Source organism: Enhydra lutris, unplaced genomic scaffold, assembly GCF_002288905.1.
Source record: "Enhydra lutris kenyoni isolate GAN:26980312 unplaced genomic scaffold, ASM228890v2 scaffoldscaffold38, whole genome shotgun sequence".
Lineage (NCBI taxonomy): Eukaryota > Metazoa > Chordata > Mammalia > Carnivora > Mustelidae > Enhydra > Enhydra lutris.
Window position 1 is genome coordinate 18,044,678 of NW_019154122.1, and position 13,426 is coordinate 18,058,103.

General features: G+C 68.2%; 1 protein-coding gene across 1 annotated transcript; it reads right to left on the reverse strand.

The window, feature by feature from the left end:
* Positions 1-482: 482 nt before the first annotated feature.
* LOC111154876 (Rho guanine nucleotide exchange factor 16) lies at positions 483-13,196 on the reverse strand. The gene is made up of 14 exons (XM_022514810.1): positions 12,597-13,196; positions 10,775-10,820; positions 9,509-9,678; positions 8,400-8,456; positions 7,914-8,074; positions 5,736-5,888; positions 5,472-5,601; positions 4,818-4,892; positions 4,402-4,494; positions 3,231-3,382; positions 2,699-2,890; positions 1,758-1,831; positions 1,113-1,214; positions 483-622 (listed from the first exon to the last, which is right to left on the reverse strand). The coding sequence occupies exons 1-14, from the start codon at positions 13,179-13,181 to the stop codon at positions 483-485; spliced, it is 2,130 nt and encodes a 709-aa protein (XP_022370518.1). The 5' UTR covers positions 13,182-13,196.
* Positions 13,197-13,426: the final 230 nt, after the last annotated feature.

Sequence of the window (13,426 nt, forward strand, 5' to 3'; positions counted from 1 at the left end):
GTTGAAGAAATACTTTAATGTCTGTGAAAACCTCAGCATCTCCGCACTGTCCCCGCAGGGTCACCTCCCTCCGGCAGGACCTCCTCTCCGAAACTGGGGCTGCCCGGACACCCAAGCCATCTGTCCCACACCGGGACAATGGAGGGAGCTGAGCCCATGTCCAATGCAGCCACAGGGCGCTGGGGGAAGGGCGGGGCTCCTCCCTGGGGCTCCAGGGAGCTGGGGCTCACCCCGCTGGGGGTGGGGGTTGTCAGGCCGCTGTGGCCCGAGAGCTGGCTGGGAGGACGGTCCTGGGGGCCTGCAGCATGCCTGACCTTCCTCCCTGGAAGAATCCGGATCCAGCATGGGGACTCGTGAAGACCCAGACCGCTCCATTTCCTGGGACAAGCAACCCCCCCACCGCCCCCAAGCCAGGCCGCTGCTGGAGCCGTCTGGAAGCAGAGCCTGGGCGTGGTGCGGTGCGGTGCGGAGGGGCGAGCGGGCTACACATCCGTCTCCACCCGCAGCCGCTCCATCCGACGAACGTTGCCCTCCACGGCCACGCGGCTGGTGATGCTTCGGGCGAAGTCCTCAGGGAACCAGCCCGTCTCCCCGTCCCTCAGCCGCTCGCCGTAGACCCAGCCTGAACACAGATGTGGGGCAGGTGAGGGCAGGGTCTGGGTTCTGGGAGACGCCAGGGCCAGGCCTCCCGCAGAACAGAGCACCCCCTGCTCCTCCGGCAGGGCCTGGCCCCGGGCCCCGGGCCCCGGGTCCTCCAGCCGCTGCTCCGCCTGGACCCTGGCGTCAGCGGCTGAGCGCGCCCTGGCCAGCTTCGGGGCCCCCAGGAGGAGCACAGCCGCCCTCCTCCTGCTGAGGACAGAGCGACAGAGAAGCTGGTTCTGATCCTGTGACTCAGGGACCTTTGAAGAGACCCTGGAGGGAGGGGCTGAAGGGCTTCAGATCAGGCCAGGCCCACCGAGAGCCGGTGCAGAAACCGCGTCTGGGGGGCCAGGCTCAGGGTCAGCTGCCCGCACCTGGCATGCTCCAGACCCTCGTGGGGGCGCCGGACGGACTCTCACTCTGGGGTCCACCCCACCTCCATCTGGCCACCACCCAGGCGCAGCCGTGCTCACCGTCCTCCTGCTCCAGTACCAGGACCACGTCGGCCTGCTGCAGCGAGATCTCGTCGGCCTGCCTGGCCAAGTAGGCCTTGGTGATCTCCACCTGGGGCAGGTCTGCGGGGGCAGGAGGAAGCGGGTGTCAGCAACAAAGCTGTCCCCAGGAGGGCCAGGGCCAGGGGCTCTGCTGCCCCAGGTCGGGCAGGGCTCCCTTCCTAACACATCCCTCGTGGCCCGGTCTCGGTGGGGCCTGGGGGGCTCTGGACACACGGCTGCTTCCCTCCAGAGGCCACAGGACAGGCTGCTCCTGCTCTCAGAGCCAAAGCACCAGCGCCAGCAGAGGAGAACCCGGCTTCTAAGGGGCAGGGCTGGAGCCGGGGTGACAGGTCGATGGGCACTGTGGCCTCAGTCAGCTCCAGTCCCTGGGTGCGGGGCAGCCTCCTTTCCCCGCACAGAACGGGAAGGCCCTGGGACAGAGCTGGGTGCGTAGAAGCACCCACGGGTACGCGGCTCTGGGGTCCCTCACCTGGGTGGCTCACCCTGGGGGCAGGCAGTGGCACGGACAGAGAGCTGGTCAGAGCCTCTTAGCTCCATGCCAACACCCTGCCCAGGCCCGGGGACAGGACTGGGAGCCCTGCTCAGCGTGGAGCAGGCGCTTACCTCCTTTGTTGGTGGGGCCCTGCCCCTGCCTCTCCCTGTGCGTGAGTGCCATGATCCACCGGGCCCGGTCACTCCTGCAGTTGGAGAGGGGATGGGTGAGGCCCAGCCTGGGGGCCTCTGGCGTCACACGTCCCACCCGCAGGGCGGCACTGTGGAGAGATGGGCTCGCACGGCCAGGGGTTCCGTGAGCGTGACCCCAAAGCCCTCAAGGCAGTGGCCACGAAGGCTCACGCTGCCTGGGTGCCCTCTCCTGACCCCCACAAACCACTGAGGGGCCACGTGGGGGAAATCACGGGGCAAAAGTGAGGGCAGCCAGGCTGACCCTGAGCCCCACCCGCCCAGCGTCCCAGAGGCAGGCAGCAGCCTCACCCTCACCGACCGGGCCGCCCTGTCTGCCGGTGCTGGGCCCCAAGCCCACTGGCCTTACCAGTTTAAGGCTTTACCTTCTGCCTCAGCTTCCCATCTGGAGGGAGCATGGAGACCAAGCCAGCCCCGTCCCTGCCTCCCTCATCTGCTGAGTGCCCGTGGTGCTGGCGTCTCCGTGTGCTGCCCACACACTTCCAGATGGTTCTGACCTCACTACCCCCCACCCCACCGCCGGCACCTGGGCTCCGGCCCAGCCTGGTTCTCAGCAGAGACCTCCTGCCTCAGGGCCTTTGCACAGCCGTGCCTCTGCCAGGCTCCCCTCCCCACACGGCATTGCACCAGTCAGGCTGCCCCACCGGGTGCTCCCTTCCCTGCCTTGCCTTCCTGCTTCGTCGGTGCCCCCGGACACGCCCGACGGTCCAGCTGCTTATCTGGCTGGCGTGTCCCCCTCCCACCTGTGTGAACTCTGGGAGGACGAGGCTGCCCTGGCCTCCGACGCAGGGCAGGGCTCACGGCAGGTGCCTGAGAACTCGACAGCACGAACCCCTGCTCCCGGGAACCCTCCCCTGACTCACGCAGAGTCGGAAGACAGCAGGATCTTCTCCTGGAGGCCCTCACTGTTGCGCAGCAGGGTCACCCGGAAGGGGTGTGGCACCGAGGAGCTGCGGGTGCCACCGCCGCCCAGCAGGCTGGGGTCAAAGGGCTCCATCTTCTGGACCCGGATGTGGTCCACCTGGGCGTAGTCCTGAACCATGAAGCTGTCCTCGCTGCGGGACGACAGGCGGGTGGCCAGTTGCAGTGGGGGGGTCTGTGGGCAGCCTGGAGCCCCTACCCAGCTGGGGGGCACAGTCAGAGGGATGCGCCTGAGAACCACCCCGCAGAAAACACGGGCCGTGTGCTCTCTCGTCTGGGCCTGCAAACCCTGGTCTGCGGGCCATGAGAGGCGCCTGGCCACCCCACACGTCAGGGGATGCAGGCCGCTGCCAGGGACGGGCCAGGCTGCGCGGGGGACTCCAACTCTGAGGTCAGGGGTGGCTCAGGCGGCTGACCCCACGCCTCCCCAGGCCTGATCGCAGGGCCACACAGCCCGGCACCACGGTGGCCCACCTCTTCTTCTTGGTGACCACCAGAACGTCGTTGAACAGAAACAGGTAGCATGTGGGCCGGCTGGCCAGTTTTCGGAAAAGCCTGGTTTCTTCTACCACGAAAAGCTCCCCACGCTTCAGCAGCCAGCGGGAGGCAGAGATCAGCGGGAGGGACTGGAAGGAGGAGCCGGAGAGGCGCCACAGCTGGGGCAGGGGCCAGGACGGCGGGGGTCCCTGCCTCCAAGAACTGGGGACCGGCCTCCCGGGCTGGACCGAGGAAGGCGGGGCGATGTGGCCTCGCCTCACACAAAGGGCTATTCAGTTGGGCGACAGGCACAAATGGCACAGCTGCTCTGTGCCAAGTCCCAGCCCTGATCCCGCCCAGCAGCCAGGACAGGCCCGTCCTGCCTCCGGCCAGGCCCTGGGGCCCTCCTAGCACCTGCTGAACACTCTCTCCAAACTGGGAAGCGAAAGCCATTGTGGGGAAGTGTCCACACACCCTCACACCCTTCTCTAGGCCTCCGTGCCCTGCCTCCAACACTTGGGGCCTCCTGTCCTGCCCACTGCACCCGCCGCCCCCGAGCTCCGGCCTTCCAGGCAGCCCCCGGAGGTCAGCAGCCCAGCGTGTCGGAGGACAGTAGAGGCCCGGCCCAGAGAGCCGCCTCCAGGCCAACTCCTGCGGAGCGGCTCCCGTGGGGAAGTGTCTGTGTGTCTGCTCCTCACCCGCTGCAGGACAACCCCGCCCCCGCCCCTGCCCCCACGGAGGCAGGAGGCCCGTGGCCTGGGACGCAGCAGGGCCTTGCTCAGTGGGGACAACGGCTTGGGCCCTGCCTGCCTGGGAGGGCCGGCAGGATGTCTAGGCCCGTCCCCAGAACCGAGGGAGGCCCACGACAGGAACGGGGCCTGACCCCGTCCTTTACCCCATTCTCAGCGCTGCGCTGCGGGAAGCCTGGCCCGGGGCAAGCCCTCCGGCCCGCCCCGCCCCACTGCCCGCCCCGCTGCCACCCCTCCTCAGGCAGCCGCCCCCAGACGGCCCTGGGTCGGGGAGCACAAGCCAGAGAGACCCGTACGCCCACCTAGCCCCAGGAGGGATGATTCCCACCAGGGGACCAGGAGCCACAAGGGACATTCTAGGGCCCGGGGCTGTGCCCCCGCCCTCCCGGGAGCTGGCTCAAGAGGGGAGGGGTGCCTACCTTGACCCGGCCGAAGTCCAGCCGCGCGTGCAGCTCATACATCTGCTCCGTGCGCTCCATCTTGCGGGCGCCCTCGTTGCACTGATGCACCAGCTGCGGGGCCGGACAGCAGGCGCTGCCTCGGGCTGTGGCCCGGCCCCCCGCCACCCACGGCTTCCCAACCCACTCCTGGCTGCCCGCTGCCCACGGCTTCCAGCCCACACGCGGGCTGTCCTCGCTGCCGCCCCCAGGACGGGATCCCCGGCCACGTGTGAGCCCCTCTCCCTCTGGCCTCGGTTTCCCCATCAGCCCCGTGAAAAGCCCGAGATGGACAGTGCAGAAGCCCGCCCAGCCCTCAGGGTCCCCCGCACAAGGCGGAAAGGGACAGACCTCGGCTTGGTCCAGGTGCCTGCGCCTCTCCCCCGGACGCCCCTCACCTTGCTGATAGCCTTGAGCGCGCGGCTGGCGGCCTTGTACCTCTCGGGATGGCCTTGACTCTTGAGGCAGAGAGTCTGCAGAGCGGACCCCGCATGTCAGGCACCACATACCCTCCTGCGCTCCAGGCTTCAGGCCTGCGTGGGGCACAGCCCCCCCCCCCCACGAACAACAGACCCAGGTGGGGGCTGCGGGGAGGCAGAGAGTCCGTGTCCAACAGGCTCCTGCCAGGGCCCCGGGGGTGCACAGCCCCCAAACGGCTCCTGCCAGGTCAGGCTGGCAGATGGGACCCTGGAGAGGGCACTTGCCCAGGACCCCAGCCCTTCCGGTCCACAGCTGTCTTGGCCCAGTCTGGGGAAGCCTCCACAAGGACTGTGGAGGGTCTAACATCCCATGGGTCCACACCAACAATCCTCCAAGCACAAGCCGTGCGCTGCCTCTGGGGGCTTGGCAGGCTCCCGCCGAGTCTCCATCTGCACGTGTGCACGGGACGCACGCCTGCCTGTGTGCACGTAGGACATGGGCACCTGCACAGGTGCCTCTCACCCCGCCGCCCCTCGGGCCCACGAGCGGCATCTCAGAGGCCTGAGGCCCTGCAGGGAGCTCCTGGGAGCCTCTTGCTCCCTCCCCAGCGGGGGTCTGCGCGTCCTACTCACATCGGTCAGGAGGGGCAGCCGGGTCACCCTCTGCATGGGGAGGATCAGGAAGGAGATCATGGGGAGACCCCCGCACGCGGGACGCTTCTCGATCTCCTTCAGGGCCTCGTGGAAGGCGGTGTTGCTGTTCCTGCAACAGGGAACGTTCCCTCAGCTGCGACGGGAGGCCAGGTGCCGCTGGCAGACGCCGGGCCACGAGCAGGACTGTGCCGCCAGACCAGGGTGCCCGGAGCGGATCCCCGGCCGCAGGGAGCCCGCACTCACGTCAGCTTCTGCAGGGCGCGCTGCTGGTAGACCTCGTTGGAGCAGTAGGCGACGTAGGGGTGGAAGTGCTTCTCGGCGTGCTCCTCCAGGATGTCGCTGATGTCCTCCACGCAGACCTGCGCCTTGTGCCGCTGCTCCAGGGCCTCGAAGAATCTAACCAGGCGAGAGCGCAGTGGAGGCCTGGCCGTCCCCCAGCACGGCACAGGCACAGGCACATGCACACGCATGCAAACACGCACGCAGGGGCAGGAACCCGGCAGGCGCGTGGGGGACCCGCCGCCTGGGGAAACCCCAGCACACCAGCCGCTGAAGCCTGACAATCAGGCTGACCCGAGGGCCTTTCCTGCTGGATTCTGGCAGGGCCTCCGGCAGACACCACGGGCCGCAGACAGGCAGGACGCAGAAGCCGCCGCTCTGATGTGAGTCCTTGGACTTGGGTCAGACCCGCCGGGCGCCCTGGTGCCCTCTGCCAGCTCGGTGTGAGGCCGGGGGCTCCGGGTGGGCTCCCCAGCAGTGGTCACCAGGTCCCGCTTCCTCCTGGGGTCCCCTTCTGAGATCACCCTTGACCAGAGATCAGGAGGACAAGACTGGGAGGGAAGGTCCCAGGCCCCCAACACTGCAGACACCATGGGGCCCGCCGTCAGCCCCACCGAGCTCCGGGGATGGGGACACCACCGGCAGGAGGGGGAGGATGGGCAGTCCCGCCCCTGCGAGACGGGGGCCGTGCTCCGGTTACCCTCGGGGAGGCCAGGGCGAGTCTCAGGGAGGGTGAACAAGGCCCTGGCTTTGAGGACGGGTCCCTCAGACCCTGCTCGCTGGGCCCTGCTTGACCCTCTGCCCTAGGGGGCACCATGCGTCCATAAGGGGGAGCACTCGGAGAGCCCCAGCTCCTGGGCAGCCCAGGCAGACGGGGATAGGGACGGACAAGGACCCTGCCCCCTTGAGGAGGGCATGGGAGGCCCCAGCTGCCCAGGTGTAGGGCTGCATGCCTGTGCCTGGTTGGGTGGGCCACGCCGGTCAGCGCCTCCCCCAGCCATTCCAAGGGTTTCGAGAAAGTTCTGGGAAAGGGAGCCATCAGCTGCTGACCCAAGATAACCTAGTCCCAGGAAGGCCACTGTGACTGGCTCGGAGCTGCCAGAACCCAGCTGGAGCAGGAGGCCGGACCGTCGTACCCCAGGACAGTGATGGCCAGCCAGAGGCCCTGGGGAGCTCGGCACAAATGGGACAGCTGGCCCATGGTGGGTCCAGGCCCTCTGCTGTGCCTCGGGGATATGGAGCAAAGGGTCAGAGCCAGTGGAGGGCAGCCGCCTACCCCAGGCCCCCGTGGAGTCAAAGGCTGCGAGTTTCCCCACGCTGCTCTGCTCTGCGGCCCGACCTGTCTCCAGGGACAAGTCAGCAGCCCTCCCCCCGCAGGGCCCTGAAACCCCACGGGGGTCACAGGCAGTAGGTGTGGGCCGGGACGCAGGGAACCGGTCTGATGCTGATGTGAACCAGCCAGGGCCGCGCCACCTTCCCACCTGCCCCACCCGAGTCTGCCAAGGGCCCCGGACCCACCTCCTCGGGTTAGGGAGGACGTTGGGGCAAGAGGGGAGGTGTCCCGGGGTCTCCTGGGGCCCAGGGCTGTGTGTGGGAGTAGACGCACACACTCACAGACGCGTGTGCACACACACCCAGCCGCACACCTGCACAAGCACAGAGACGCACACACGCAGGCCCCTGCAGGCCCGCGGCGGCTCGTCCGGCTCCTCCTCCACCGCCAGGCCCTGTCACCGGAGCCCCGGGCCGGGCACCGGACACCATCGGGCACAACAGGACCCAAAGCCCCAACTTGAAGCGCCTCCTGCCTGCTCCGTCCCGTGGCCACTTCAGGGCTTGGTGCTCAGCCTCCGGCACAGGACGTCCCGGTGGGGGGATGGGGGTGGGTGTGGGTAAGGCGCCCGTCATCCAGCACGTGCTGCACCGTCCGACATCCGAGGGACGGGACTCTGGGGCGGGGGCGCTCAGCCTCTCACGGAGGCCAGCGCTGGGCGGCCTCGGGTCCCTGTGTTCCCTCCCAGCCCCCAGCAGCTCCCAACCTCCCACCGCGGTCCCAGACCCAGACTGTCCCGAGACCCCCAACAGTGCCGTGCTGCCCCGGGGTGGGGCACCCTTGCAGGCAGGCGCACAGCTGGGCCTCACCTCCGACTGGCGCTCAGGACGTCCAGGATGTTGGAGAAGAGGTGGTGGTGCTCCGTCTGGGTCATGGTGGCCCGCAGTTCCCCGGACTGTAGGAACTCGGCTACCAGGATGCCCAGGCTGTGCTGGTACGAGAACTCCGATGTGAGGATCTCAAAGATGGCCTGGCGGGGACGAGAGCCGCTGCTGGGGCCACCGTGCGCCTCGGGGACAGGGCCAGGGTGCAGGGCAGGCTCGGACCAGACGTCAGCAGCAGGTTAGAGGGGTACGTCTCATGCCCTCGGCTCAGCCTCTCGTGAGCTGTGACGCTGGCAAGGACCCGCACGTGCGTCCAAGAAGGGGTGATGGAACCCCCGCCCCCCGCCCAAGCCAAAGGCATCCACCATCATCCCAGTGTCCGGCCAGGAGGCGGGAGGCATCGCCGTGGCCGATGTCCTGCCCGTGTGCTGTGTGGCCTGCACCAAGTGGACACCCCGCCCAGCCCCTCACCTCCTGCCGCTTGCGTTCCTCAGCAGACAGCTCGTCCAGGAGGCCGGACTCCACCACCTGAGGAGGGCACGGGCCCGGGAGTCACAGGGTGGGCACATTTGGGAAGTCCAGCCTCCCTCCGAAGAGACGAGGAAGAGAACTGAGCGTCCAGAGGGAGCGGCTGGCGGACCCCGCTGGGTGGGGAGGGGGCTCTGTCCCGCAGAGCTGGCCTGGGGGCTGAGAGGCGTGCTGGGGACAGAGCCACAGCTCGGACACACGGGCCCAGGTGAGTCTGCGCCCTGCCCATGAGATCTGGGCACACGGTCCGGCTCTCCATGCCCTCAGGCCCCGGGGCCCCAGGCCGGTAAGCCCCCACCTTCTCGACCAGCCCAGAGGCTGGGCTCCAAGCCCCCGACTCAGGTGGCGCCCCGAATCTCCAGCGGCGTGTCCTGACCCGCCCCGACCCAGGAGAGCACACGCCTGCAGCTGCCCTCCCTGCCCACGGGCTCCAGGGCAGCTCTGTCCCTGGGCTCTTGGGGATGGGTCAGGAGTGTGGCTGTCCTCCTGGGGTCGTGGGGTTCCTCCCCACACACCTGCTCGGGACACCAGGGCCTCTGTCCCAGCCATGCTCTTCCCGGGGCCCCTGCGGCCCTACTGGGCAGGGACAACCATGATCAGGTGTGGAGGGTGAGGTGGCAGCGTGACAGTGGTATGTGGTTCTCTTGAAGCCGAGGCCTGGCCCTCTCCCTTCCCCTGAGGTCTTGGACCGCTCGGACCCTCTGGTACTCTCCGGGGGGCAGGCCCCTCGGAAGGGGGTCCTTTTGCCCACAGCTCTGGCAGATCAGTCCACATAGGGAGAGAGTGAGGGGCTCACGGGCGGGAGGCTTGTCAGACAAGTGCCGCCAATGGCATGTGGCCCTCATGGATCTCCCCCATGGGACCCAAACCCACGGAGCCCTCGGGGCAGGGCAGCCTGGAGGACAGCAGGAAGGGAGCTCCCCACCGCAAGCTGGGCCCAGAAGGTACTTTTGGAAGGCTTGTCCCCACACCAGAGGGACCGAGGCTGGCTTTGAGGAGCCAACCGCCCAAGGGCTTAGGCTCAGGACCTCAGCCCTCCATCCGGGTCCTACCTCTGGGAGCTGGCTCCAGGTGACCTGGGCAGGCCGGTAGCTTTTGACTACGATGGGGGCACCCGCCTTTTCCGTTCCATCGGGGCTGGACGGTTCACCGAGCAAGTCATCGTCGGACTCATGGCTGGTGTTCAGGCCCCGTTCCCGGATCTCCTGGTAGAACCCAGGGTCTGAGGAGAGGGACTGTGTCACCTGCAGGCCGGGGGGCTCTGAGCGGGCGTGGGAACCTGCGAGCCTGCAGGCTGAGTCCTCCCAGGGGGGCTCTGAGAGTGTCAGGCGGCGCAGGGCCCCCCAGAGCAGGCTCCCCTCAGGCTGGCTGGCTCTCATGGCCGTGCTGGGCCCAGCCCCGCACTGGGGTGGCGTCCCCGTGCAGAATGTGGCACCTTCAGACTGAGACTGAGCCGACAAATCCCAGCCACGGGGGGCCGCCTTGGGTGGGGGCTGTTCCCAGGCCGGGCCGAGCACACGGGGTGCTGGCTCCCCGGAGCCCATCCCCCGGAGGGCAGTCCCCGCTCTCCCGCTCTGCAGCAGCCCCACGGTGACGGCGACCGGCTGGCCCTGGATCAGGGCAACCCCCACGCCCCTCCTTCCCATCCCGCCTCAGATCTGCTCACCACGGCTCCTCTCCCTGGGGCAGGAGGCTTGGCTCCTGTCCGCCCCCCACCCCCAGGCCCACGGCTGTCTAGAGGCTGGGGGCTGGCAGGGAGGGAGGGCCCTTCCTGGCTGGATCCCTGCGCCCTAAGCCCCTCACAGCCCTGGGTGCCGCATCCCAACGGCACAGACCCCTCCCCCACCTGCTGGGGGGTTCTGTCGGCATCCCACCCCTTGGCAGGCTGCACACACTGCTCTGGGCCCTCCTGAGCCCCGACACCGGGCTCCTTGCACACTGTGAAATGTACAGGCAATGCACACAGCGTGGGTGTCTACACCCGGGGCCAGTGCCCTCTGGCTGGCCTTGGTCCCACCGGTCACTACAGGCCTGGCACATGCAGGGTTGGCAAACGTTCCCTGGGGTGAGTGCAGGGGCTCTGTCTGTCCCCTGCCCTTGGAACACTTCAAAAGGGAGCACGAGAGAACTTTCTAGACCCAACAGAACGGCACAGATGAGCCACGGGGACCTCCCGTCCCTGGAGAAACCCCTCTCGACATGTTCTTGCCGAGAGACCAGCCTCCCCCGCCCCCCAGCAGCCCCAGAGAGACCAGCCTCCCCTGTGCCAGCCGGGCCTATGGTGGCTTCCTGAGGTCACCTCCCTCGGCCACACTCACCGTCCTTGAAGGAGCCCTTGTGCGCTCGCTTCCGTCCCAGCGTCCTCTGTGCAAACAGGAGAGACACAGACACGCCAGCAGTCAGCGGGGAGGGGAGGCAGGTGTGAGTCGGCCTCGAGCCCTCTACCCCTGGGGGGCCAAGCACCACGCGTGCGGCCTGTTCAACAGCGGGGGCTCTGCCAGGCACCCACAAGATGCTCAGTAAACGTGGAGGGAAGCCAGGCCACCAGGCAGAGGCCAGGGTGGGTAGGATGGGGTGGAATGGGAGCTTGGAGCAGGCAGGGCAGCTTGACTGGGAGCTGGGCAGATCCAGGAGGTCTGCCTGGAGGAGAAAGCAGGACTGAACTAATCAAGAGCGGGTGCTCAGGCAGGCGGGTGTTCCAACTGGGCGTGAAGGGAGGCCCACGCAAGGCTGGATGGGTCCGGCCAGAGGGGCTGAGGCAGCCCAGGGCTGGGAGCTGGGGCGGCAGGAAGGGCGGAGTCTAGCTCCCAGCATGGGTGTGGGGTCCCAGCAGCTGCTGGCAGGACTGCAAAGGCAAGTGGGGGTTCTCGGGGATCCCCACCCGTGGCCCCAGCAGCCGCCTGCTCAGAGCCTCCTTGGCCGGGACACGGTGTTTTCCTGAGTGGGAAGCCGTGCCGGCTCCAGGAAAGGGAGAGCTGGTATCTCGGACGAGTTGGGGCTTGACAACTCCCTTTGCTGGGCTGGAAGGTGCGGTGCTCCAGCCACACCTGGCTCCCCCGTCCTGTGCCCACCCAGTGCCCCTCGTTCACACCTGGCTTTAACCCTTCCTCCTCGGGACCCTGTCCCCACCCCCGCCCCGCCCCTGCCCTGAGCAACCAGGGAGCCAGCCCCTCCTTGGTGCTCTGTCGGCCCCCAGACCTGAGCACCCCAGAGCACCCCTGACCCCTCACTGCCCTGGGAGCTCCCTGGGGCCCTGCCTCCAGGGCCCCCCTCAGGACCCCAGCACCAGCCGCAGGAGAACTCGGGAAACGTCGGTTGAGCTCTTGGGCCAACAGCGAGCTGGCAGCTGGCCTGGTCCTAGGCTGGGGGCTGCGGGGTTCCTCAGGCAGCTTCCGGGGCCTGGGCAGCTCAGGGAGGCAGGCAGGGGCCGTGCCCCACCTCCAAGGCCACAGGCATCTTTCAGAGGAGGACAGCGGCCAAGGTGCACCCCAGGTCTCCCGCTGCATGCTGGCTTGCTGGCACTGACGGCCGGGCTTGGCTTCTCCCCGGGCTGGGGCCACCGCTCACAGTCCCAGGGCATTCCTGGCAGAGGCGGCCGCGGGAACAACTCTGGGCACACAGACCCCGAGCAAGGGCACCCTTCCCACTGGCCCCGGGCCAGCCCCGCTCTCTCAAGAACACTGGCGCACAAGGGTGTTGGGCAGGGGAAGGAGGGGTGCGGGCAGAGAGGGTGTCAGACTTCTCCTGAGCCCCCATGCAGGGGCCCATTGGGCAGACGGATCCAGGCCAGGTGCCGCTTGGAAGCCCTCCCTACAGCTTGTCCCGACAGCCCGGCTCCCCTTGGGGCTCAGAGAGGGGCTGTTCCCTCTCACTGTGGCTGAGTGGGGACGCTGGAGCCTGAGGGCCTGGGGAAAGCCCCCGACCTTTCTGAGCCTCAGCTGCCCCATCTATAAAATGGGGATGTCACACTCAGCTCACAGTCTGCCCATGTGCGTGACCGGGGTGAACCAGGTCAGGGATATGCACACGGTAGACGCTCCCTGGGCCCCTCTGCACCATTAGGTGAGGCCCTGTCTACAAGCTCCCGAGGCCCCTCGAGGCACGGCCCCTGCCCCAGTGTCCAGGCAGATGGGCCCCTACCTTATTCTTGGCCGGACACCGAGCAGGAGGCGGACTGGGCTCCTCGGCCAGAGCTTGGAGCTTGGGGCTGAGCTGGATGGGGGTCCTCTCCCCGCCCGGCGCCCCCAGGCCCTGCATGGCTGCCCGGTAGGATCGGTTCCGCAGGTTCCGTCTGAGCGCTCCCTCGGGGCCCGTGTCCACGTCCATGTCGTCCAGGGAGAAGCTGGGGGCGGAGACGAGCCGGGGCTCCCTTCGGGCAGCTTCCTTGCTGAGCACGGCCGCCCCGAAGCTCTGGTGGCGGGCTGGGGTCTTGGCCTTGCTGGACACGGCCAGGCTTCTGGGGATCAGCTGCTGAGTGCCCATCTTGAGGGCCACGGGGCTCTGTGTGCTCAGGATAATGGTCCGTGGCTCCTCGTCCTTAGTGGACAGAGGTGGGGGCACCGAGGTGTCCTGCTGGAAGGCGGCATTGTCCCTGACCTGCAGGGAGTCCCGGACCATGGGCAGCCCGGGTGCTGGGTTCCCCTTGGCATCGAGCCGCAGCTCGGAGTGGAAGCGGTATTCCAGCAGCTTCTCTTCCAAGGAGCTGTCCGAGTGTCGCTGGGACATGCTCCGCAGCCGCCGTGCCCTGGGGCAAAAGAGCAGGGGTGAGGGCGGCATGCAGATACCCACCCAGCAGCCCCCCCTGCAGACGGGCCCATCCATGGCTTCCCAGCACCCGCCCTGGCCGGAGACCCCACTGGGGATGCAGGGCTCGGAGGCCTGGAGCAGAGCCGGGGAGGGCCTGGCCCCCAGCCCCCAGGACCCCTGGGGAGGTGGGCTGGGAGGCTCAGGCCTGCAGGGCCCCAGGCGGC